This window comes from Polyodon spathula, chromosome 15 (genome assembly GCF_017654505.1).
Source record: "Polyodon spathula isolate WHYD16114869_AA chromosome 15, ASM1765450v1, whole genome shotgun sequence".
In the NCBI taxonomy this organism is placed as follows: domain Eukaryota; kingdom Metazoa; phylum Chordata; class Actinopteri; order Acipenseriformes; family Polyodontidae; genus Polyodon; species Polyodon spathula.
The window spans coordinates 20,530,862-20,558,486 of record NC_054548.1 but is presented as its reverse complement, the minus strand read 5'-3'; the positions used below and the strand labels follow the sequence as shown (position 1 = coordinate 20,558,486).

Genomic DNA, 27,625 nt, shown 5'->3' with positions numbered 1-27,625 from the left:
CTTACGAACTGCAGTAGTAAATTGTTGTACTAAAAATAAGCCACAATTAGTACAATTACTTTTATTCCAAGGTGAAATTTTGCACAGGACAAAATTTACTCAATTAAGTCTGCAGAAAAATAGTCATAATAAAACAAAAATAATGTTATAACTGTGCTTTAAACTTTGTTTTATAGCATTACATTTTGTACATAATCGGTAGGCCTATTAAAGTATAAAGGTACATGTTTTCATATTGTCAGTATTTTACAGGCTAAATGAAGTGCTCTTAGGAAATCTACAGTTAAGGACTACTAAGAGTAAATATATTAAACAATCACATTAGACCACATACAGAAGTTTAAAAATTTTTAAAAAAATCGGACAAGTATGCCTGTCCTGAACTAAAAACGTCTTGGCTGCCACCAGTGTTTGTTTCATTTCCAGAAATGAGGTCTGTAAATACAATCTGATGGACTTAACTTGAATCTTCTCAAAATTAGGCAGCATGTATTTCTTTTAACTTAATACATCACAGATGGGTGACACGGCTCACTTTATTTGTTGTTTGTTCCGATTTTATATGGCTGAAACAACCTGGCTTCCCTCCTACATTTTCATTCTTTCTTTCCAGTGCACTGCTGCTTTGTTGAAGTTATACTTCTCAAGTGCTAAACCAAGCAAAACAATTCCCATCATTTTGTTCAATGTGGCTGTTGACAAAGATGTGGGGTACTAAACCCTCTCACACTCTGCACTTGTGAGACACATACACAGAGCAAGTTCACAGAGTGCCTCATTTAGAACAATGTCTGTGTGTACGCCGATGATTCTTTTACAAAAACTAGAACTTGTCCATTTTTCTGTAGCTTTCACGCATCATGCCATTTACCATTGCCTACTCTATCTTCAGCTTATCAAAGGAGCGCATGGCTTTGTGTCTGTGTCTCTTTGCACTCCAAACCTGTCCACAACATGTTCTAAAGCTTCTTTCACTTTATGCTCTTCTGAACAAGAGAAGGTTGCTAGGTCAAGCAGAGTGCCAAACTCTTAAGCAGAGTTACTAAGGAAGGGTCAGCACTTACTTGCTGAAGGATGCATTCTTTCAGAGAATCAATGTACTTAACCTTTAGGAGACTGAAATTATCTTTCTGCTTTATCACTGTAGTTCAGCAGCTCAATTTAAGAATTAAAAATGTTGGCATTAGTTTAATTTACAGACAATTCTAAATTATGACAAGTAATGGCCATCTACTTCCTGTAAGGCATCGAACCCTGACACACATGCCTCCACCACTGGCATATTCTCTCCAAAACCCAAGGGCTCCTTTTGGAAGCGTTTGCACAACATAGCTACTTTGTCATGCACATCCAGCGTAAAGAAAGTGACTGAGCCACTGGGTTTCCACCAGCAGACAACTGAGACAGGGTAAGCAGAATGGAGGAGTAGCACTTGTGAATGGCATACACAATATTTCTAATGCCGAGTCATCTACAGCGGCTCTGAAAAGTATTCACCCCTTCCTTGGACTTTTCCACATTTTATTGTGTTACAACATGGAATGGATTTAATTAGGAGTTTTTGCCACTGATCAACACAAAAAAAATCAATAATGTTATAAGTGAAAAATAAAATCTACAAATTGTTCTAAATGAATTCCAAATATAAAACAGAAAATAATTGATTGCATAAGTATTCACCCCCTTTGCTATGACACACCTAAATAAGCTCTGGTGCAACCAATTGTCTTTAGTCACATAATTAGTCACATAATTAGTCCACCTGTGTGCAATTAAGGTGTTTTACATGATTTCAGGTTAAGTACACCTGTCTCTGGGAGGTCCCACAGTTAGTGAGTACAAAAACTACATCATGAAGACGAAGGAACATTCAAAGCAAATCCAGAATAAGGTTCTTCAAAAGCAGCAAATCAGGGGTAGGACATAAGAACATTTCCAAGGCCCCCCCCCCCCAACATCAAATCTCGGCTAGAGTTTGCCAGAAGGCGTGTGGGAGACTCTGAGACCAAGTGGAAGAAGATGTCATAGTCTGATGAGACCAAAATAGAGCTTTTTGGCCTCAACGCTAAGTGCTATGTTTGGCGCAAACCTAACACCGCACATCATCCTGAGAACACCATCCCTACCGTGAAGCACGGTGGTGGCAGCATCATGCTATGGGGATGCTTCTCTGTGTCAGGGCCTGGAAAGCGTGTGAAGATAGAGGGCAAAATGGATGCAGCTACAGCGAAATCCTGAAGGAAAACCTGCTGAAGTCTGCAAGAGACCTGGGGGACTTGGGAGAAGATTCATCTTCCAGCAGGACAATGACCCCAAACATACAGCCAAAGCCATACTGGTGTGGTTTAAAAACAAAAAGGTCAATGTCCTGTAGTGGCCCAGTCAAAGCCTGGACCTCATTCCAACTGAGAATATGTGAAAAGAGTTGAACATTGCTGTTCACCAAAGGTCCCCATCCAACCTGACAGAGCTTCAGCAGTTTTGCAAAGAAGAATGGGCAAAAATTGCAGTGTCCAGGTATGTAAAGCTGATAGAGACTTATCCAAATAGGCTCATAGCTGTAATTGCTGCCAAAGGTGCCTCTACCAAATATTGACTCAAGGGGGTGAATACTTATGCAATCATTATTTTCTGTTTTGTATCTGTAATTAATTTAAAACAATTTGTAAATTTTATTTTTCACTTTGACATTATGGACTTTTTTTTGTGTTGATCAGTGGCAAAACCGAATTAAATCCATTTGGACTCCATGTTAAGAACAGAAGAAAGTTTACAAACGAGAGGAGGCCATTCGGCCCATCTTGCTCGTTTGGTTGTTAGTAGCTTATTGATCCCAAAATCTCATCAAGCAGCTTCTTGAAGGATCCCAGGGTGTCAGCTTCAACAACATTACTGGGGAGTTGATTCCAGACCCTCACAATTCTCTGTGTAAAAAAGTGTCTCCTATTTTCTGTTCTGAATGCCCCTTTTTCTAAACTCCATTTGTGACCCCTGGTCCTTGTTTCTTTTTTCAGGCTTGTAACACAATAAAATGTGGAAAAGTCCAAGGGGGGGGTGAATACTTTTCAGAGCCTCTGTAACTGTGATCGGTTCTTTTAACACAAGTTTCATTTCATCCAGCATATCCTTAACATCCTGTCACTTTGTGTACATTACAAAAGAGCTGGAGAAACGACAATACAGGGCGGAGAAATACCTGCAGAACTTGCTCATAAATGGCAAAGTTTTTACTGCTTCTCCACGAGCCAAAGCAATTTTGTCAGCTAAGCAGAGGAAATGAACAAGGGGAGAACTGCCTTTTAAGCTCAAATTAACATCCTGAGGTTGGTGGCTGCGACCCAGATCAACCCAGACAGGAGTGCCAGTGTAAAAGAGGCAGATCCACTTCAAGAATTTCAGCAAGAGCACTAACAGCATCAAGTCAGTCTCTCGTGTATTTCTGCCTGCATACACAGATCAAACACAGACTGCCTGCCTCTCAGCAAATAAACAGATAAACTGACAAACCAAGACTTAAGACAGCAGATGTCAGGACAATTAGGACTGCATGAAATGTGTGAGTATGTAAGTGAAACTCTTGTAGAGATCACATAACCAACCTGGGAAAGAAAAAAAAAAAAAAAAGAATCAAGCTTTATGATGTAGACTAAGAGGAAGCTAATGCAGCCTTACCAATCTAGTAATTATGTCAGAATATGTGGTAGTGCTGTTTTGGTAATAATCTCAGTGTATAATGAAACCTTGTTATCAAGGGCACTGTGGCTAAGAGTTTACAGGTGCACTCTATAATGAGCTGTAGGCTAGTAACAACAACCCCAGAGAGCATGTTGATGAAAACACTTTCCAACTAAAATAGTTATATCCAGGAGAATTCATAACCTTGCATTCTAGATTTGATTTGATTTGATTGGCATTTGATTGGTAGTCAAAGCAAAACACAGAATGTACATGTTTTATTCAGAGTTTGAAAACCTTTTATGTTTTAATTGTATACTGGTGCAAGGTCATCGGTACCAGGTCACACATGAAAAGATGTTGGCAGTACAAGTATCTGTACCACAAATTGAATGGAATTACATGTACACTCCCCCTTCATGACCTGTCATGAAAACTAAAATCTGGCCACCCTAACTGAATCTTATTAAAAAGCATCATAAATATTTTATAGGACTGCTGTTTGTAGATAATTTAAGTGTATTCACTTTTTATTGATTTACTTTACATGAGTCAATATAAACAGCCCGCAGAGGAAATTGATTCCTGCATAGATTCAACCTAGAGGAACCTGAACAGCTCTCAAAAAATCGACTGGCTCCACAAACCACTTCAAGTTCACAATTACTGACTCCAGTAAAACTGGGCCAAGCTTTAATAATCATTTCAAGCCATTAGCAGTTACAGCTTCTCAGTTACTGTACCCTCCAATGATAAAGGAAAATTCTGTTAAAACATCCCTACATCTCGGTCATCTAATCATGTGCTGAGGTGTTTGGTTTTCAAGAGTGATGCACATCAAGGTATCATGGTACAGTATGTGCTTGCATGTATTTCTGCAGAAGTGGGTCTATATTGAATATGCTTTTCAATATAAAAGGATTCGGGCATTACTGCGGGGGGGGGGGGGGGGGGGTATTTATTCATCCTGTAAATGACGGCTTAATGAACTTTAGACCTTCAATGGATGTTCCAAATGTGGAAAAAAACAACCTAATAGCTGAGCATGACAAGATAAGTGAGGCAGACAAACAATAAAACCAGACAAATTTAAACATATGCATTCTTATTTTTATATATATCATCATAATTAGGGCTTCAGTTTTTCTATGCTTATTCATTTTATTTTAGGTGCTTATTTTTAGCTGAAATTAGTGCTTTCAAAAATGCTTGGACATTTTTTCTGTCAAAATATGTATAGTAGTAACTGGATGGTACTTGCACACTTAAGTTGTACCTTCTTTGCATTGCTGTCTTCCATAGCGAAATCCTTGCGGTCACGGGCATATCCTTCTGGGTTTTTTTTGTGTGTACGCATTTTTTTAACATTTCACCACAATCTGCAATTCTGTTTTAAATCCTTCGTAACTTAACTGTAAGTTAACTTTAACTACACTTTAATTCCGCGAACAAACCTCCATTCCTAATTGTAATCTCGTTCAAGCAGAGTCTCCAATAGAAATGTAGGATTGTACTGTCACTCAATAGTTGTGGTGAGTAAAGCATTCAGAACAAATCAATGACAGATACTAGTCATGAAGGCGGAACACCGCCCAGCTACACAGGGAAACTTTTTTTTTTTTTTGGGGGGGGGGGGGGGGGGGGGGGGTATGGGAACATCAGTCTTAATTAAGTTTTTGTCAATGGGAAAGGGGTGGTCAATGTGAATTGAGTAACAAGTTCCATTGTTTTTCTGGTGGTTTCTGGTGTTTTTTGACTATACAACGATTATATTTTTTTGTATCAGGTTTTTTTTTTTTTTTTTAAATCTGTTTTTATCAGTTAAAATCCATAATCATAATGCATGCCAAAGAGAAAAGTTCCTGTTAAAATAAAAGCTACAAGTAAATCCTTTTTACTGTGTAAAAATACCATCACAGTAGAGTGGCAACACCCTTATTGTCACACTTATTGTGACATTCTATTGGGTGCTCATTCTGCATGATGACCTGTCAAATGCTTTTGCCTCAGTTGATCACACTTTGTTGTCTATACTGGTTCACACTTATTTGGGACCTTAAAAGGATCATGTCCACTGAGCTCACTTGCTCTGTATCTTGAGGTTCTTTTTTGGTCTGCTGTTCTTTTTTTTCTACAGTGCTAAATCTTTTTTTGTGTATTACACATACACAGTCTAACTTCATTATAACGAACCCCCCTGGGACGTGAAGAAATGTTTGTTTTATAATAGGGTTTGGCAATTTTCTGTATCAGAATGAAACAACCAAGTTAAACTGAACATCTTCACTACACAGCTGTTCTTTCAAGACAACTTCACATTGACCAACATTTAAATTGTATATTTAAAAGAAAACAGTAAAAAATGAAAAAAAAATAAAAGGTACACTGACATGCACACTGTTTCAATCTTGTTACCACCTCACGTCTGTTGCCATGGTTGCAGTTTGTTTGGAGATAGCAATGGTTGCATATGTCACCGCAATCGGTTACCTGTGACTCAACCTTATCTTCAAATTAGCCTATCAAGAGCTTTGTTTTCAATGTGAGAAAAACACATTCACACTGGAGAAAGTTCAGTGTCAGTCACTGAAAAAGAAAAAGGTTCTTGCTGCTTGGATCAGTAAAAAAGGGGGTTCATTATACTGAAGTTAGTCTGTGTGTGTGTGTGTGTGTGTGTATAAATATATATATATATATATATACACACACACAGTACTGTGCAAAAGTTTTAGGCAGGTGTGAAAAAATGCTGTAAAGCAAGAATGCTTTCAAAGATAGACATGTTAATAGTTTATATTTATCAATTAACAAAATGCAAAGTGAGTGAACAGAAAAAAAATCTACATCAAATCAATATTTGGTGTGACCACCCTTTGCCTTCAAAACAGCATCAATTCTTCTAGGTACACTTGCACACAGTTTTTGAAGAAACTTGGCAGGTAGGTTGGCCCAAACATCTTGGAGAACTAGGCAGCATCAGTTGCTTCTCTCTCTTCATGTAATCCCAGACCGACTCGATGATGTAGAGATCAGGGCTCTGTGGGGGCCATACCATCACTTCCAGGACTTCTTGTTCTTCTTTACGCTGAAGATAGTTCTTAATGTTGTCATGCTGCAAAATAAATTTGGGGCCAATCAGATGCCTCCCTGATGGTATTGCATGATGGATAAGTATCTGCCTGTACTTCCCAGCATTGAGGAGACCATTAATTCTGACCAAATCCCCAACTCCATTTGCAGAAATGCAGCCCCAAACTTGCAAGGAACCTCCACCATGCTTCACTGTTGCCTGCAGACACTCATTCGTGTACCGCTCTCCAGTCCTTCAGCGAACAAACTGCCTTCTGCTACAGCCAAATATTTCAAATTTTGACTCATCAGCCCAGAGAACCTGCTGCCATTTTTCTGCACCCCAGTTACTGTGTTTTTGTGCATAGTTGAGTCACTTGGCCTTGTTACCACGTCGGAAGTATGGCTTTTTGGTCGCAAGTCTTCCATGAAGGCCACTTCTGACCAGACTTCTCCAGACAGTAGATGGGAGTACCAGGGTCCCACTGTTTTCTGCCAATTCTGAGCTGATGGCACTGCTGGACATCATCCGATTGTGAAGGGAAGTAGGCATGATGTGTCTTTCATCTGCTGCAGTAAGTTTCCTTGGCCGACCACTGCGTCTACGGTCCTCAACGTTGCCCGTTTCTTTATGCTTCTTCAAAAGAGCTTGGACAGCACATCTGGAAACCCCTGTCTGCCTTGAAATTTTTGCTTGGGAGAGACCTTGCTGATGCAGTATAACTACCTTGTGTCTTGTTGCTGTGCTCAGTCTTGCCATGGTGTATGACTTTTGACAGTAAACTATCTTCAGCAACCTCACCTTGTTAGCTGAGTTTGGCTGTTCCTCACCCAGTTTTATTCCTCCTACACAGCTGTTTCTGTTTCAGTTAATGATTGTGTTTCAACCTACATATTGAATTGATGATCATTAGCACCTGTTTGGTATAATTGTTTAATCATACACCTGACTATACACCTACAAAATCCCTGACTTTGTGCAAGTGTACCTAGAAGAATTGATGCTGTTTTGAAGGCAAAGGGTGGTCACAACAAATATGGATTTGATTTAGATTTTTCTTCTGTTCACTCACTTTGCATTTAGTTAATTGATAAATATAATCTATTAACATGTCTATTTTTGAAAGCATTCTTACTTTACAGCATTTTTTCACACCTGCCTAAAACTTTTGCACAGTATGTGTGTGTGTGTGTGTGTATATATATATATATATATATATATATATATATATATATATATATATGAGAGAAAGAAAGAAAAATAAATATTTGTCCAAATTATTTGGAGTCAGCTTCAGTACATATCTATTATGATTTCAGTTCATATGTACATCCTTCAATCACCATTTTTTGTTTCATGTTTCACAGTTTTAATAACCTGATTTGAATACACATTTCTACAAACACAGAGTAAGGGGTAAAAAAAAAAAAAAAAAAAAAAAAGATAAATTCATTTTCATGAAATCTGTTTGACAGAATTGGGTCCTGCCACAGTGAAGGGCTATGGTAGGTTTGCTGTAGTCTTGGTGTTAAGCACTTTTATTCTTAATTATGTACAGAGATGATTCAGCAGTTAAGTTATTTGTTGTATAGTGCATAGCTTCCACTTTGTCCGTAACAGAATCTAAATTAACTTTCACTTCACTCTGTAAAAAGGAGGACCAAATAGTTAGTGGTTTTTTAACTTAGGTTCTCCTAGTTTCTAGTCTTGTGTTCAAACCATCTTCATCTCAGACTTTTGGGTAATATAGTACAAACAAATTGTACTGAAAGCAATTACTTTAACTGATTGAGCCAAACTGGTTGATTACACACTTGACTAATTTACCCCTGTTTGTTTATCCCATGGTCCAATTTTAATAACAGGCTTTTAAACCTTTTAACAAGTCAATGTAAATTAAATCACATTAATATTCAAGCTGAGGGTTTCTTTGTTTTAGAATGTTAAAATAATTGTATTAAAATAAATTGTTGCTTCTCATTGTTTATGCAACACATTTTAGAAAATAAAACAGTAACCTTTCAGCCATTTAATTAGTGCTGAACCTCATTAAGAATGGACGAACGTAAGGCTGTGTAGGCAATACAATAAGCACCCAACAGCTATTCTTTTCCACTGAAACAACTCAAAGCTAAGCTGACAATCTGATTAGCACTGAACCTACTTTAAAACACTCCTTAACAAAGAAACAACTATACATATAAAACTAATTGCAGAAGTAAAGAAACCATCATTGGAATAAGGCAATTATTTTCTGTTGTGATATTGCTGAAGAAAGTAGTAGTGGCAACATGGCCATTTTTCCACCACTACAGTAGCCTATTACCTATTCAGTGGACACAACAGAGCGCAATTTTTTCATGAAACACAGAGCCAGCTTGCATAGCTTTGTTTCAATGATTTGAATGCCATGTGTTTAATTTGTTGAAAGTCTGTCATAAAATTATAAAAACTAGAAATCAAAATAACTCAAAACTGAGATTTTTTCTTTATTTTGACCCAAAACAATTGTGCTTCCTTCAAAACCATACATTGCTTCTGTACTGAAGAGCAACATTGTATTCATTCATATGCTTAGTTATACAGATAAATAGATTTGGATTGATAAATCACTAGTGAACTGTTAACCTGATCACACTGCAAGCTTCAGGGCTCAACAAGTAGCCCAGTCTGGAATAAATACATTGCATTAGATTTATTCAGAATCACATCTGTGACTATACTTTCAATATTTAATAAATGCCTAAGAAAAAAAACAAACACAGTAATGGATTAAATCACGAAAACAGAAAAAATTGAAGTCACACAGACTAATATTTCAGCTAATACCTTCATTAGTGTTTTTACAATGTCAGCAATACTGAGAAGAACAAAGCTGGTTGATGCCATGCTGACTGAAAAAGGTTAAGATGTGGTCATCATGAATTACTGAATTCTTGTATGACCCTACAATATGATACAATGCACAACTAGAGGGACATTTCAGGTACCGTGGGAAGGGGAGTAAATAATGAATGTATGCGAGTCTTACCTCTCTGATCTTGTCACGTTTCTCCTTGACGTCAGGATCTCCCGGGTCCCCATCGTGAATGCCCACAAGCTTGGGGATGGGAACAGGCGGTAGCGGCTTGCTGTCTTTTTTCTTTAGGTCCTGGGCCACCTTGTTCTTCTCAGTCTGGATCTGGGCTCGTAGCTCCTCACGGGACTTCTTCAGCTTCTCCTTCGCCTCCTCCAGCACCCGCTCATGATCTGCGCGGATCTTATTCCTCAAATGCTCCTCGTCCTCCCTGTAGAGTACGAGAGTGGGGGCAGTCACTCAGAATCCTAGCTCATAGTCATAAAGATACACACAAACACACACACATACACACATGCAGTCAAACCCGCGTAATATCCCTTCAAAGGGACTGAGCATAAACTATGACAATAAGTGGAGCTGACATTAGAGTTCACTGATAACCTAAAAACAAATGACCACATACAGTAAAAATTTAAATCAGTTCAAGTTCTGTTAGTCCTCGTTCTATCCTGTACACATTCTTTTAGACATAGGAGCCACTTGAGAGTTGTGATAGGCACTAAACATTGCATTCTTGTTTTTAAGACTCGTAGAGATCGTTGACAGGGCGAAAAAAATGTATAAGTGAGAGTTTTGTTTTATTGGTTTTTTTCCCCCTCTGCTCTCTTGGATAGAGCAACTATTTCAGCCTTCGTGGCTATGTTTAAATCTTTAAGATTCCATTTTAATATGCAAAAAAAAATAAAAAATCTCCACAAGTCCAGCTGGGTGTGACCACAAGGACAGAATGTGTAAAAATACAGTACATTGATGCACGACTCTTTAAATGATATTAAGTGGGGTGGAAATCAATTGTAACATGTCCTTAATATTAACCATAGTAATATCAGCAGCTTGTTTCCATCGACTCCCATTATACTGTGGTTGGGACACTTCAGTCTGACAGCAACAAGTGGAGTGTGCTATTAACCGGAGTGATATTAAGTGGGCTTGACTATACACACACACACACACACAATATTATATAGGGCTACTGATTTTCAACGATCACAGACAGGATCGATGAGTTAGGCATTGGGAACGCAATTAGGTACTTTGGGAATGGAATTTTGCAGTGTTGTCTTTTTCTGTGTTTTTGGGGGGTTTTCTTTGCACTACACCCAGCCAAGTTACACCCAGCTGAGATACAATTCTGCACATGGTGCTGTCACTCGACTGATTGTGTATCAGTCATATTGCCAGTCATAAACACGCAGAGAACAAGAAAGCAGTGAAGACAGCAACAAAAAATGGAAAGAATTTGCATTTTTCTAAGCTGACCTAAGGCACTTTTCTCAAGGCAGGACTTTCCGAAAAGCTAAATTAATTGAGTATTTAATAATTGTTTAGTTTATTTCTTTCCACTCCACCTGCATTTAATTAAGCTATAATTAGCAACGTTAAACCACGACCATTTCTTAATTCAATTATATTATCTGACGATGAAGAAACTAGCTCAAAGCAATTTTCTAGCTATGCATTCTACAAAGGAAATTGATCTCTTTACTGTGTAAAGAATACAGTCACTACACTATACACAGTTTGTTGCATAAAGACATTCTGTCTGGTGACACAACACTTGTTAAATTTTGAAAAGAACAAGGCAGAATTAGTAAAGTTTTTAGAAAAAAGTCAAAGTAGTATTTATTATTTTAACGATCAACATTATATTTATGTTCAAATGCAGTGTTTAACTATCAATAAATTGATAAAAAGTGGGGATAAAAAACAGAATTGGTCATTTCTGAAAAGTGGAATTTGTTTTTCTCCAGAATGGAAAATCAGTAGCCCTATGCAACTATTCTGCCCTTGTGTTCTGTGGAGGTTAAAAAGTTGTAGCATAATGGGGATAATGACATTGATGTGATGAGTCCCCCCATAATAATGAAACTTCAAGTCTCAGGTTTTATTGACTCAGGACGCCCATTATTACCTTGTAGCATACCACAGCAATTAAAGAGAGTGGAAAAAATATATTCTTGTATTCAAGTTCACACATAGGTATGTGCATAAACATATTCCTGTTATATACAGTACACTTCCTATCTGAAGCTATCTTAAACAAACTGGAGAGGCCCAGTCTGCCCAAAACCAGACTCACTCAGGCTAACTTCACTATAACAAATCCTTCTTATAACGAACACCCGTTTTTAAACGATCCAAACAGCAAGAACAGATTTTTTCAATGCAAATTAGCCCTAATAGAAGATCACGTACAGGATCGACCTGGATACAACAATCTCAGTACTGACTGACACTGAACCTTCTCCAGTGTCAAGTGTGTTATTCTCTCGGTGAAAACAAAGACCATGCATGGTTGACTAACTCAAAGATAACGCAAATTGAAAGACGACCTACTGTAGTACGACTCATGCATGACGAATAAAATCGTAGCCTGTCCGCCATCTTCTCACAAACTGTAACAAGCGTGAGGAGCAATCTACGCTGGATAGGTTTTTCAAGAGAAAGGACATGTAATTACTGTATTCAGAATGTAAGTGTACATTCTTAACTTTTTCTTTTCTTTACTGTTTTCTTTTAAACATACAGTGCCTATAGAAAGTCTACACCCCCTTTCAAAATGCTGTCTGTTTGTTGTCTTATAGCCTGGAATTAAAATGCTTTTTTTTTTTTCATTTATCTACACATCCTACCCCACAACTTCCAAGTGAAAAAATATTTGAGAAATTTGAAGAAAATTAATTAAAACTAAAAACTGAAATCCTAGAAAATTAGCTCAGGTGTAACCAATCGCCTTCAAAATCACACACCAAGTTAAATTGTAGTGATTCACGTGTTTTTAGGATAAATTCAGCAGTTCCTGTAGTTTCCCTCTGCTCGGTAGTGCATTTCAAAGCAAAGACTCAACCATGAGCACCACAGCGCTTTCAAAAGAACTCTGGGACAAAGTTATGAAAGGCACAGATCAGGGGATGAGTATAAAAAAAATATCAAAGGCTTTGAATATCCCTTAGAGCACGGTCAAGATGATTATTAAGCAGTGGAAGGTGTATGGCTTCACCAAGACCCTGCCTAAATCAGGCCGACCCTTCAAACTGGACAACCGAGCAAGAAGGAGACTGATCAGACAGGCTACCAAGAAGAGGCCAATGGCAAGTCTGCAACAGCTACAGGCTTTTATGGCTAAGACTGGTCAAAGTGTGCATGTGACAGCAATATCCCAAGCACTCCACAAATCTGGCCTGTATGGAAGGGTGGCAAGAAGGAAGCCATTACTCAAGAAAGCCCACCTGGAATCCTGTTTGAAGTATGCAAAAAAAACACTCAGGAGATTCTGTCGCCATGTGGCAAAGTTTTGTGGTCTGATGAAACTAAAATGGAACTTTTTGGCCTAAATGCAAAGCGTTATATTTGATGCAAACCCAACACTGCGCATCACCAAAAGAACACCATCTCTACTGTGAAGCATGGTGGTGGCAGCATCATATTGTTATGGAGATGTTTCTCATTGGCGAGGACTGGGGCCCTTTCTCAGGACAGAAGGGAAAATGAATGGAGCAAAGTACAGAGAAGTCCTTGAGGAAAACCTGCTGCCCTCTGCAAGAAAGCTGAAACTGGGACAGAAGTTCAGCTTTCAGCAGGACAACCACCCAAAGCACACAGCCAAAGCTATATTGGAGTGGCTAAGGAACAAAAATGTAAATGTCCTTGAGTGGCCCAGTCACATCCCCGACCTAAATCCAATCAAATTTGTGGCATGACTTGGATTGCTGTCCACAAATGCTCCCCAAGGAACTTGACAGAGCTTGAACAGTTTTGTAAAGAAAAATGATCAAATATTGCCATATCTAGGTGTGCAAAGTTGGTAGAGACCTACCGCAACAGACTCGCAGCTGTAACTGCTGCCAAAGGAACTTCCACCAAGTATTAACTCAGGGGGTGGAGACTTATCAAATTATGATCTTTCAGTTTTGTATTTTTAATATATAATTTTTTCTCAATAAAAACTTTTTTCCCCTTAACAGTGTGGAGTATGGTGTGTAGATAAGTGGAAAAAATCCTTATTTAAATGCATGAAAAACTGAGGCACTGACACAACAAAATGTGAAAAAAGTTCAAGGGGGTGTAGACTTTCTACAGGCACTGTACCTGTAGCAGGGCGATTTCCCTGCACTGGGGGAAATTAGTGTTGGTGTAATTTATATGTGGAAACTGGTTTGTTTTGTGTGCTTTTTGGAGTTATGTTTGATCAAATGATTGCTTACAGACTGCAGCACGGTACTTGTGAAAGAAGCAGGAGTCGTCGTAAGAATGCCAGCTCATAAGTAGGTTAGTTTAGGGCATATTGATGCCAAGTTTAACATATAACGAAGGTTAGGTAGTGTAGCAGGTTCCTGGAGCGGGTCGCCTAGTTCAGTAAGGCTAGCGCTAGCTCTGTGTGGCACCTTTTATTTTGCCTTATGCAGAGCCTTCTGTATGTGTCCTCTGTGCGTTACCAACATTTGTTTACTTTTAGTTTTGTGGTTAATAAATCCTGTGCGCCTGTGTTGGCGTTTAAACTCCAACTCCCACGTCTCTCTGTATTGCAATGCAGTTACACACGTGACACGAGTACCTTGTCACATTACCGTTTAAATGTGATTATTGTGAATGAATATTCATAAAAGTACTATTGATGTTCAATTCAAATTTGCTGTTTTTGTCATTATTGTGATACAGAAAAATACCAAACCCTATTATAGCAAACACCCTGATATAACGAACATTTCTCCAGGTCCCATGGGGATTCGTTATAAAGTTAGCCTGGTATTATGTGATAATATATTCTGACCCATGTATTATTTTAAAATGTATCTCATCTGGGTGATTACATTGTGTGCCAACACCTCTACTGTCAAATAAACATTTAAAAAGGATAAATACTATAAGTACTGTCGTGATTTGTACACAAATATCAATACAATTAGGTATTTTGAAACAAACTCTCCAGGAATGTATTTTGCATTGTGGAACAGCTGCTTATCTTTTAATTTTTTTCTTTTACTGTAATTTCTTCAGTTCTTTTCGTTTAAATGAATCCCCAGGTGAGTATTACTTAAAAATAAGGCACAGCAAAAATAACAAATAAAACAGGAATGTGCTACTTGCTGCTCAATAGAGAATTCATTGATGCTTGTTTATTTTGTCAAAACACTGCATTTGATATAACATGCAAAAATATACTTTGCAGACATATGTCACTAAAACTGTACCGCTTGTCAAACGTTAGCAATGTTTTTATATTCTTTGGATTTTGTGGTAATCCGTATTTTATGTGCATGTAATGTAATAGCTATGAAATGCCTGTTTTTTTTATTGTTTGAATGAGCAGTGGAAAGACCAGAATGAATAGACGTCATTGCCAGCATATCAGTTTCCCTACAGATAACAGGATCATGTGACACTTCACCTGCAGAGGAAAACACAGGACCTATAAAGCATCTGAGTCACACTGCAAATGTCAGCCAATGCAGACGGCTACAGGTTCAGCATGAAAGCAATAAAAATCACTTACAGTTTATTATAGTAGCCAGTGGTTACCAGTATCTTTTCTCTAATTTTCTTTCTACGAAAGGTTTTTAACAACCAAATGAGCATTATGGACTGAATGGCCTCCTCTCGCTAGTAAAATGTCTTATGTTCTTATTTAAGGTGCACTGGAACGTTGTTTTGACGGAGACATTTGGCTTGAAAAGTATTTCTGTGTTGTTTTGTTATATATAAGGCTATAAGACATACCTTGTAACTGGAGTATTTGAAGATGTCCAAAACACAAGAGTTCTCATTTTATATGTAAGAAATAAAGAAAATGGTGTCTTAAGTGTTGTGGTTTCTTAACAGTTTTATTTAAATTTTACAGTTGGTTTATAGTTTGAATACACTGGAACTTTAAAAAAAAAAATGATATATATATATATATATATATATATATATATATATATATATATATATATATATATATATATATATATCAATATATTTTATTCACACATTTTTTTTTTTTTTTGCAGCAATCATTTTATTGCACTGAAAAATTACCATCGACAATCAGAATTATTGTCCGTGACGATATGGAAGCAACTCTGAATTGAGCAGTAAACGGAACTGAACTGTCTGCGTGTGGCGTAAACCATGATCTGTGTGAGCACTGCGTACATTGGGAAGTTTAGTATTGAGTTTAAACAATATGCTTTTAACTAAGTCATGATTTCATCTTGATAATAATTTCTACACTGGCAAAGCAGGACTGGTTTTCTAACCTAAAAACACAAACCTAAAAACACAACCATATGGCAAACGTGTAATATAGCCCAAACAATGCGTTACTTCCGTTTGCTCTGGGCACCCACTTGAAATTTAAGAACTCAGCGCATACACTGTCTAGTTTTTTTTTCTTCTTTTAAACCCAGTGACTTAGACTGGCGGTTGTCATGCTGCTCAAATATAAATTTGATAAAATTACAAGAATTTTTAATATTTTATTTATTCGGCTGATAATCATTATCGTGATAATTTACAGATGATAATAGCTGAAAATGTTATTATCATCCAACCCGAACGTAATGTAGCACAAACTAACAGATACATTTAAGTCCATAAATAGGCCTCCTTCCACACTGCAGAAAGATGCTGAAAATATGATAGTCTGCAAGTCTACATGGATATTACACAAGCCAGCTAATACTGCTTTAGAGTTTCTTTATATTATGAAATCATATCATGGAAGTACAGTAGGTCAGATTATCTGAAACAACAACTCTATTGCACATCACCAGATCTCAAACAGCTTCTATAGTCTCCTATTTCAAATAAAATGAATAATACGGAGAGTAAAAATAAGAAAATTCCAAGACACTTGAGTAATATTTGGAAGATTGCCCCTGGAGTCCTGTCAGACACATTGTGGAAGCTGTTTCTGTGCTTGTACCTCATATCAGAAACTATTACTGCAGTCCTGCATCCAGTCCTGTGTTCAAGAACTTGCCTTGTTTTATTATATGTCGTTACATTTTTTGAGCAATTAGGCCCCTGGTAAATCTGCTGTGAACTGATTGCACTTAAAACAGCATAAGCCTGAGCCTGTAGGTCTACTAATGGGCAGCTATTCAGGCAGCTCTAAGGGAGGAATTATTTATATAAAGAAGGTCTGATTGCTCAATCACCTGGCTCCAAATCATTTCAATAATACACTTAACTGAGGGCACTGTTAAGTTCTGAAACACTGAATTTTTATCCTTCTTGCACACATAGAGATATACCAGTGCTAGCCCAGCAAGCATGTTAAGAAACAGGGCTAAATTGTTTAACAATGGACCGGAATGTCACCGAGCCAGCAATAGTAAAACTAAACAGAGATTAACTATGGCAGCAGTTTAATATTACATTATAGTTTGTGCATTTTTTAAAATTATGTTTATTTTTCTTTAACACTGCACGCTAGTACATTCTGGTACTGGTGTGTGGTACTTTACTGTTATTTTTTTGTGTAAAAATAAAAGGCCTTACTTTTAAAAGATATTGGTTTGGAGATATGACAATGCAGAACCTGTTTTTAAGTCAAAGTTGGCACTGTGCTTACATGTTGCATTTAGTTTCAAGTAATACACTTTCCTCTTTTCTTAATCTTACTCCTGACCTAAATTAGAGATGCAGAGGAACAAGTCCTCACAATGCACTATATGCCGTGCCTGGCTATTTTGCCACTTTCAACATACATGGTATTAGTATATTAGAGCCTTCATTGCCATTATAAACAGATTGAAATCAAAATCAAACTAATATAAATAGAGCTCAATATACATGAGATTATGTCCTGTGTACTGTACACAATATACAGTAATTGTAGTACATTGGTGCATTGCCCCATGTAAAAAAGCCAGTGCACATAAACATACAAAAAAAAGTGTCACTTTGGGTTTCATTCTTCGTTTCTAGCAAACACAAAGTGGCATACATTTTTTTTTTAAAGATAGTTTTTAAAGAAAACATGAAAAAGACAGGAAAAAACTCACAAACAGTCTTGATTTGTGAAGAAACAGCTCCTGTAACCACTGATTGAACCCGATATCTCACTAGCTCATCCAAGCAAAATGCATGAATGTAGCATGAAAAAGCAGAATGAATGGCTCAAGATCCAATTAAAACTCACAGGCAAAAAGGTTCTCCAAAATTTAGACTAAAAACAGTTTTTCTTAGTTATTTTTTATCAGACAATTGACTGGAATTTATAATATTTCTCCTTAATTCATAGCAACTACCACCCTGCGTGGGATCAACACCAGACCAGCTATAAAATGACTTCCATTTATTTTTCCCAGACTTATGTTTTAGTTAGTTTCTACTACTTTTTTAATACTTATCCACATTGGCAGGCAGCCGCAGAGCGTTATAACTTTTTGATCCAGAGCAGAAGTTGCTCCTGGTTTTCTAAAAGTATTTGTCAGAATCTGGAGGTGCATATCTAGCAAGAGACAATGGAAGTATGCAAAAGAGAAGTAAGATACAATCTAAGAAACGTCCAATATTTAAGAACTACATTGCATTATTTACAAACAATATACAGTTATATACTGCAAGTATACTTGTGTCAAAATAGGATAGTATAATGGTACCAATAGTATACTAAAACCAGACAATTATGGCAAGTATACTTGCAGTATATTACTTTTTTGTAAGGGATGACATTGGATTCTGATCTAAACTTATTTATACCCTCTTAAATGTTGAACACTATAGGAGGTGAAAAATAAAAATGAAATCACAAATGTGCACGCATTATATATCAAAATGTGCAAGTTTCATATATAACAACCTTGTTTGGGTCTAAAGTCTTTTGTTCACTATAGTAAAAGGACAATACAAGCTGCTGGAGTAAATTAAGGAAGTCACCTTGGATAAAGGCATTAGCTAAAGTATTAATAATATTAGTACTGTTTTACTCTTTGATTTTCTTTTTATTATTACAGTATTTGTCACTACTAGCACTAATAATAGTAATAGCAATGAGATTGTGAATAAAAGTAGAATTACTAGCACAGGACCTATTTGTGGCATGCTGCATCCAGCACTCTAGCTATAGCCTATTCATTGAAGAATACAGTACCACCCCCACCCCACCCCCCAAAAAAAATAAAAATGCATCAAAGTTTTAGTTTTGTTTCAATTGCAAATGAAGAAATGAAGAAACACTTTCTCTAATCAACATTTGAGCCGACAATTCAATCTGGAGTAACAAGCTGCTTCTGGGCATCGATACGCGCGTTGTGTACTTGCGTCTGTCATTCAGGTGAAATCGTGTAGCCGACCCGCATGACACCGGGTCCTGACCCGGGTAGAGCATGCCAGTGAGAAAGGAGCTTTAGTGGGCATTACTTTACAACAGTTCAATCTGGGCTATGTTTGCAGTTTGCCAGTTAAAACCAGCTGGACTGCAGCAGTAAATATTTAAAATGGGGGATTAGCTCATTATTTATTTTTTTTCTCTTACAATAAGGAGACTTTTTTTTTTTTTCCTTTTTTGGTTCGAGAAATAAAACCTACTTGTGGAATTACTAATTTGGAAAAGCAAGTTTCATTTTTTCCAGTCATGCTCACGTCTCATTCTAGCCAACAATGTGATGCCAATAAAAAGAAAAACCCATTGAAAAATCCCATTATGCAGTCTGTGCCTTCGGTCTGTGCCTTCCATGGGTTGAGACTTTGATATCTTCTGGAATCAGAGGTGATTCCCAAAAGAGACTGAAAGTCCATCCTGATCCCCTGCTAATTTACAGTCTATAATTCACCCAAGTCCTGCAAAGAGGCTATAACATCTTGCTTGAAACATTATGCAGTAATCCTGCCAACATTACAGTAAAGACTAAACAGGAAAACAGATTCCTCTCCAAATTTACAGAAATGTATTATAAATACTTACCTGTTCATTAATAAGCATGAAGCGTGAATAATCTCTTCAGAGTATTTTGCATAAAGATCAAGCTTAATCCTTGCTAATGGCAGTCATTAATGATGTGCCCACAAACTCTCTCCTCCAGCTACACTGCCATTATTACTAACCACACACCCATACATTCCACCTCCCAGGCACACTATACGGTGGCTGTATTGTGCAATCATAGTACAGGGGGAATTCCCCTCATTCCAAAGGTACAATGCATCCAAATACTAGAATGTATAGTTCTTATGAATATAATTAAAAGGGGAATGTCATATTCGATTGTATAGTAAAAAATTAAGTAAAACTGAATTGTGAAAAATAGCCAGAGGTTGTGGCAGTGAAATGGTTAATATCTATTAGAACGTACCTGTAATGGACCACCACTGAGATAACAACAGAATACAGCAGTGCACCAAAGAATTACTTAAAATGTACTGCGTCCCTGCAGCATAGCTGCAATCGCAATATAACAACCATATTAAGTCAGAGGTCAATGTCATAGTCAGCAAATCAAATGGTTTCTGAGATACAAGTCTTTGACACTGGCAGCAGCAACTTTGCAAAAAAAACTGGGAAGCATCTCAGCTGGCTACAGTATATGCTCAGTACATTTAAATATATTGATTTCTGATAAAATGCATATAATCTCTGCATTACCTTTGGCAAGTGAGCATGCAGCAGACAGATCAGTGTTCTCCCTGGACGAGAAGTAAAACCGTTCTGTAGGATGGAGAGAAGCCCACCTCCCTTGGGAAAATCACTGTGTAGGTGTCAAAGTGAACAGAGAAGGTAAATAAGAAGTACAGTACACCCTCGCTAGAACGTCCTTCACTATAACGAACCTGGCCCATGAACCCCAAATAAAAGTAATATAAGCACACACTCAACATCGCAGTTTGTACGCACAGGATGCCGCATCTGCAGTGAAAGCAGCTCTTTTTTTGTCTCAATAAAAAGTGTGCGCTGTGTAATGCTTTTATGTTGCAACAAAGCTGCAAACTACATTCACTGTTTGAAAAAAGGATTCGAGAATACAGGTTGTCAAAAAGCACTCTGTTTTTTGGCTTGTTCAGCAACATGTGCCAAAGCACAACTGATTAAAAAAAAAAAAAAAAAAAAACAAACAAGAAAAACCTTTATCAAACTTCTGTCAGGTTGATTTTGAATAAAAATTCAGTTTTAGAATCTTGCACGCTGGATTAAGATTTTGTGCCCTTTGAAACGATTCGTGTCAGACTGATTTTGAATAAATGCTCAGCTTCAATTAGGGATTTTTGCTTTATGTACTGCGTTTTAATTCTTTATCGAATAGGATAAAGCAAAGGTAGAATAGTGTATACAGTACAAGAGACAACAGGTACATGTAATTCTACTTTTTTGCTTTTGTACTTTTTTGCACAATTTTGCTTTACTGTTCTGCAGTGGAAAGAAAACCGCGTCACAGTCAAAATAATGTTCAGGATTATGCAGTACATGAATATCTCTGCAGACCTATTCAGAATTTAGGAAATCTCTTACGTTTTTTCACATGGTATTACGTCTGGCATTTATTAAAGGGAATCAGAGTTATAGCGCAAATATCTACAGTTCCATGAAAAAATATTTGCCCCCTGCCCTATTTTTCTGCATTTTTGCTAATTTTTCCTATTGAATTTGGTCAGATCTTTTTGTGGGTTGTATTAGTATATAGAGGGAGTCTGAGAGAAAAATGACACCAAAGTTTGGTGCTTCTTTCATTTGTCTGGTGTGCAAGGTAGTCAAACATGCAATCTTCAGGTGTGAAAAAGTTACTGCCCCTCTAGTTAACTCAACCCATTAAAGAGATAATTAGGGTCAGCTGTTTGAATACTTTGGTTAACAATCAGGCCTGATTTGGGCCAGGCGTGCCCAATATAAATCTGACTAACTTTGGCCCTTACCATCAGAGTGAAGTTGTCAGCCCACAGGTTTAGAGGTACACCGTGCCACGATCAAAAGAAATTCCTGAAGACCTCTGGAAGAAAAGTTGTTGATGTCTATTAGTCTGGAAAGGGTTATAAGCCATTTCTAAGGCTCTGGGGCTCCATCAAACCACAATCAGAACCATATTGTCCAAATGGAGAAAGTTTGGGGCAGTACTGAATCTTCCCAGGAGTGGCCATCCTGCCAAAATCTCTCCAAAAGCAAGGCGTAAAATCATCCAGGAAGTCACAAAGAACCCTAGAACAACATCCAAGGATCTGCAGGCCTCTCTCGCCTCAGCTAAGGTCGTGTTCATGACTCCACCGTCAGAAAGACACTGGGAAAAAATGGGATTTATGGCAGAGTAGCAAGGAGGAAACCACTGCTCACGAAGAAGAACATAAATGCTCGTCTCAAGTTTGCCAAAAAGCACCTGGATGATCTTCAAGAGTTCTGGAACAATATTCTATGGACAGATGAGTCAAAAGTGGAACTTTTTGGCCAACATGGGCCCCGTTATGTCTGGCGAAAACCAAACACTGCATTCCACAGTAAGAACCTCATACCAACGGTCAAGCATGGTGGTGGTAGTGTCATGATTTGGGGATGCTTTGCTGCATGAGGACCTGGACGGCTTGCCATCATTGAAGGAACCATGAATTCTGCTCTGTGTCAGAGAATTCTACAGTCGAATGTCAGGCTATCTGTCCATCAGCTGAAGTTGAAGCGCAGCTAGGTCATGCAGTAAGACAGTGATCCAAAACACAGACGTAAGTCTACATCAGAATGGTTGAAGAGCAAGAAATTTAAAAAGTTTTGGAATTGCCTAGTCAAAATCCAGCCCTAAACCCCATTAAGATGTTGTGGCAGGACCTGAAATGAGCAGTTTATACTCAAAAATCCACAAATGTCATTGAGTTGAAGCAGTTCTGCATGAAGAAGTGGGCCAAAATTCCTCCACGGCGCTGTGAGAGGCTGATCAATAACTACAGGAAGCATTTGGTTGCAGTTATTGCTGCTAAAGGTGGCGTAACCAGTTATTGAGTCTAAGGGGGCAATTACACCGTGTAATAATTTTTTAAATACATGTTAATTTGGATTCATATGTTGTTTTTTTCTGACTTTATGTGAACGAAAAGACACACATTTGCCCGTTTTCTCATTGGAAATAGTGATATTTTGAAATATCACTGTCCTGGTCACAAAAGCAAAGTCTGTGGGGAATAATAGCCATTTTCTATACTTCTGAGGCATAAGCAATTAGGAAATAACACTTACTACCCAGGAACAAATATTGTGTTACATAGTGTTATTTTTTCACACAGGGGCATTGGGTGTTGTATAACTTATTTTTTAATAAATAAATGAACTAAGTATCAAAATGTTGTGTTATTTGTTCACTCAGGGTTCCTTTTATCTAATATTATATTTTGGTTGAAGATCTAATAACATTCAGTGTCAAAAATATGCAAAAATGCAGAAAATCAGACAGGGGGCAAATACTTTTTCACTGCACTGTATGTGTTCTCAAACAAAATACACGTCTTTTTGCCTTGTTGAAACAGTATGTTTACAACTTGTTATAGTATTGTTAAGTGGCTAAAGTTTTTCCAGTGTGGCTAAAAAACGTTAGTTACTTTAGCAACAGTGCCTAACTAAATTAAAGTCTTAGAGGGAATGTAGTTTTGGTACAATAATAAAGATCTGCAACGGTATTACATGTTACAGAGCTGTGTATCAGTCTCATCTGTGAACAGGGGGGAATTTGCTAATAAAGTTCAGTGAAGTTCAATATCGTCTCTGTGTCGTATACATTACACGAACTAAACTTTTCACAACCAACCCATTGAAGAGTATTGAGAGCTGAAACAAGTATTTTAAGCAAACCAATTTCTCACATAAAGGAATAATCAACAATGTTTCACAGGATTATTATTTTTGGCCACAAATACCTGAATTGACACAGGAAGGGAAGGGATACACTCGGCACTTCCAAAATTCAAATTATTAAAAGGGCTTACTGATAGCTGTCAATTAAAAAAATAATACTGCTGAAACTGTCTTTGGTTCAGTACAGAAAATATGGTTATGGAACAGCGATATGGAACAACACTGGCTACAGCAATCTAGGCTATCTAACAAAGTAAGCACAAAAACAAGAGCGTTCCCAAAGTCACTTGCAAGCCACTGTAACACTCAAAACTTTTGGACAAAAGTTCAAATGGATAAGCAGAACCGTAGGGATACAATACATCACAACGAGCAGCAAGAACTGGTTTTCAAAGGGCACGGTGAAGCATCAATTCCTCAAAATAGAGGCAATTATGTGGGATAACTTTCTCTGATACTTTCTAGGGCAGCATGCTAAGCACTTGTCAATAGCCAAAGTATTCCCAGGTACCTCTAACAAGATTTAGAACGACTTAATCTCGTCTGTGTCTCAGGTTTTATTAGATGCAATAAAAAGGATAAGCCAAAGTAAAAAAAATAAAATAAATAATAATAATAATAATAATAATAATAATAATAATAATACTTTTATAAAGACCAAATTCCCATTGGGCTTATTTTTATTTTTTTTTTTTTTTTAGATTATACTGATTTAGAAGCATACTATGCAGAACAGCCAATATAAGACTGTTACCTTTATGAGAATGGATTAATTAATCTACCAATTACATCAACTATTTTATTTATATATGTTTTATCAGTCTGTACTGTACTAATTTCTACAGTTATACCCAGACCCATCACTACACACTCTTAGATTTACACCTCCTATCTCACCCCCCCCCCTCCTCAGTTTGAACACAGCCACACAGTACAAGTCATAATAGTCAGTGGGCAGGAATCAAACCACTGCACACCACTGTAAGAATAGTGCATTACACCAGCCCTCTCTTTGGTTTCCATCTGCCAAAAAACCTGGGTTCTTTCTTAAGCCAGAGAGTAAGGTTTGTGTTGTGTTTCATCCCATCAATATTTAACAGTACAAACTCCTAGTGGCGAATATGACCAGTACAGAGCACCTGTCTTTGAACCAGGAGGTCCCTGGTGAAAGTCAAAGTCAAGGTCACACCAAACATGGGGTTATACAACAGTATGTTATATCATTTAGCAACACCTATCGCTTTACAAACTAGGCTACCTTCCAAAGCCTAGCCTTCTAATTTTAGCTGTAAGGCCAGTCACATGAAAATCACCAGAACAATGGCATGACCCAGAATGTTGTAGTGATGACTCTTAAGCACACAAGTTTATTTATCTATTTAAAAAATTTTAAAAAACCGGTATAAAGGTGTACCTGTGTCGGTGTTCGTCGTGTCCTCCTTGACCATGGATGATATGCCCCCCAGGGTGTTTTCCCTCCTTGATGGGGTCAATGTGAGGTATTAGGACGTCTTCCAAACCCAAATCAAAGCGCTTGTGCTTTGAGGAGTCTGGGAGGAAGAAAAACGCTCCAAAGCACAGGGTGATGAAGGCACTGAGGATGAGGAGCAATATAAACTTCTCAGATAGTCGCAAGGTGGCCCGGTGATGAGGGAATGAGGAGAAGCCGGGGTTTAGGGTCGGTATTCTTCTCCCAGAAATTGGCAACAGAGCCGGAGTGTTCATTTTTTTAATTGTACGGTTTATTGTGATATGTCACCAAAATATATTATCTCGTGACTGCAGAGAGCGACGACTAGTAATGCTTGTTGTCCTTTTCAGCAGACGGGCAACAGTCTCTTCTGAAGAAAATAACAAGAGACACAAAAATTACGTGTTTTGCACACAGTTCGCCTTAATACTGGTAATAACATGATTTGAGAATCTGCCAACCGAAAAAAAAAATGCTTTTAAATTAAACCAAAGAAAAGCTAGGCGACTGGACCAAACAGCCATGCACGGACATAGTAAAGGTGATTTAATTCAAATGCACACCAGTTACTGACTGTATAAAACTGAGGAAAGATGCTAATGTAATTATATGGAAATTCAATATTTAGCTGCGTGTCACCGTGGTACAACAAGGTTAAAAAACAAACAAACAAAAAAAAAAACGGCCAGTCATGTTTTTTTGTTTGTTTGTTTGTTTGTTTGTTTGTAAGATAAGATTGATCGTTACCTCAGTATGTCAGCATCCAGCGCTGGAGTACGCCTGTGATACAGCACAATACAATAGCAAAACAGTTGCTATGATATATATAGCATTTCAAGTCTTGCAAATCGAAGACAAACTAATTTCAAAATGTTTTTTTAACACACTGCGTGTGCCGTTATTTTTTTAATTTTTATTTTTTTTAAATGTATAGAGATAAGTTAAATGTTTTGTATCCGCACAGTTAAGTATGTTTTCTACATAAAATGTAACATCGGTAACTGTCTGACATCTGAATCCACTCAAGCAGAAAAAAAAAAACAATTTACATACCAAGTAAAACATATTTTTGTCATTCAACCATGTGTCATCCACACAGCACGAGTTGTCATCCAACCCGGCGAAGAAACAGATTATTCTTCGTCGTTAAAACCAAGAAATCTCGTTTCGTTTAAAAAAAAAAAAAAAAGAAAAAAAAACATATATTCATATTATAAAATCCATGTAGAACTCACATCCTCTTCACATTGTTGCATTACGAATATTCGTGAGAGAGTTGTACAATTATTTACTGTATTTAAGAGAAAAAATAAAGAATCCGTTGCACTTCGAAAAATAACTGTCTTAATATGACAATACTACCCCCTCACTCGTCCGGCCTGTGTGAGACGCGGACACGGTTGCAGCAGGACTAACCTTACGCTTTAAATTTTATATTTTGTTATGAAACAGACCAGATTAGAATAGCGTGCACAAGTACGCCACGAAACTGATATCTGTATAAAATAATCTTTCCGTGCCGTCTTCTTCTTCTTCCTCCTCTTGCGTTTTTCTATCTATTCTCATCACTAATTTAACGTACAGTAAAATAAATGAGTCCCCCTCCCATTTCGTTCTCAGAGCAGCTGCATCGCCTACTGCTCTAGCTTTTCAAACGCTATTTTCGAGAGGCTTTTACTAGGTTTTGCACAGATGGCCTTAAAATGTTCCTGTATTACATTGTGTTTGTTGTATGCAGAAATCGTGTTTTTATTTTGTCTATTGTTATCATTTCATTTAAACGATCTCTCTCCATCTGAGATGTTGTTACTGAACCAGCTCCTTCACTCAGTCCTCCGGCATCCCAGCAGTAACCGGGAAGGCAGTTAGGGAACATCTGGAAACACAAAACGTATGTCAAAATGACAAACGCAAGGATCTTAAGGGATAATCTAGAAAGTGTAACTTTATTCGCCACGGCATGCAAAGCAGTCTTTTTTTAAGAATGTATTGCAAAATATTTTGATGAAATACAAATATATTTTAGAATTTTATCTGTAAAGTATATCTTGTATTCTTGTAGGAATGCACTTCAATATATTTTGAACATTTTCTGAACTATATAAGAATATATTGCACTATACAGCATATATTTAGGAAAGACATAACAATATATTACCATGTATTTTAAATATATTTCTATTGCTTTGACATAACTGCAATATATTATTTTTCCATATAGGGTTATATCCTTGGTGGTGATATGTAGTGCTTTTGAATGTCCTACATATTTATTTCTCTGCCTGGAAGAGCCTTCAAACTTGTGGATGTTGAATTATCAATCTTGATGCTGTACAAACACAAATGTAGCAATAAATACAATCTCTGCAATTAAAGAAAGTCTTTAAAAGTAGTAAGAAAAGATTAATAACAAGGTACATTTTACCTTTTAAAGAGGTAATGGCTAAGCCCTTAAAAATGTTTTTTTTTTTTTTTAATTATTTTATACCACACTATAAATTCACTTCTGCATGGCAGGTATTTAGCAGCGAGTTTGAAGCTAAGATGCTGTGCTAATACCTGTTGCACAGAAATCAAGTTATA

At 37.3% G+C, this 27,625-nt stretch overlaps 1 protein-coding gene across 2 annotated transcripts in view; it reads right to left on the bottom strand.

Moving 5' to 3' along the window:
* Positions 1–26,897, bottom strand: part of LOC121327889 (mannosyl-oligosaccharide 1,2-alpha-mannosidase IB-like) — a 109,624-nt gene extending 82,727 nt beyond the window's left edge. The window contains exons 1-3 of one of the 2 annotated variants that reach the window (XM_041272198.1): positions 26,096–26,897; positions 24,986–25,412; positions 9,777–10,032 (exon numbers count right to left, since the gene is read on the bottom strand). In XM_041272198.1, the coding sequence (XP_041128132.1) occupies positions 9,777–10,032; positions 24,986–25,296 (567 nt within the window). In that variant the 5' untranslated portion in view covers positions 25,297–25,412; positions 26,096–26,897. Of the gene's footprint in view, positions 1–9,776; positions 10,033–24,985; positions 25,413–25,789; positions 25,893–26,095 lie in introns of those variants that run through there. The other variant, XM_041272199.1, reaches the window with a different exon arrangement.
* Between the last annotated feature and the right edge of the window lie 728 nt (positions 26,898–27,625).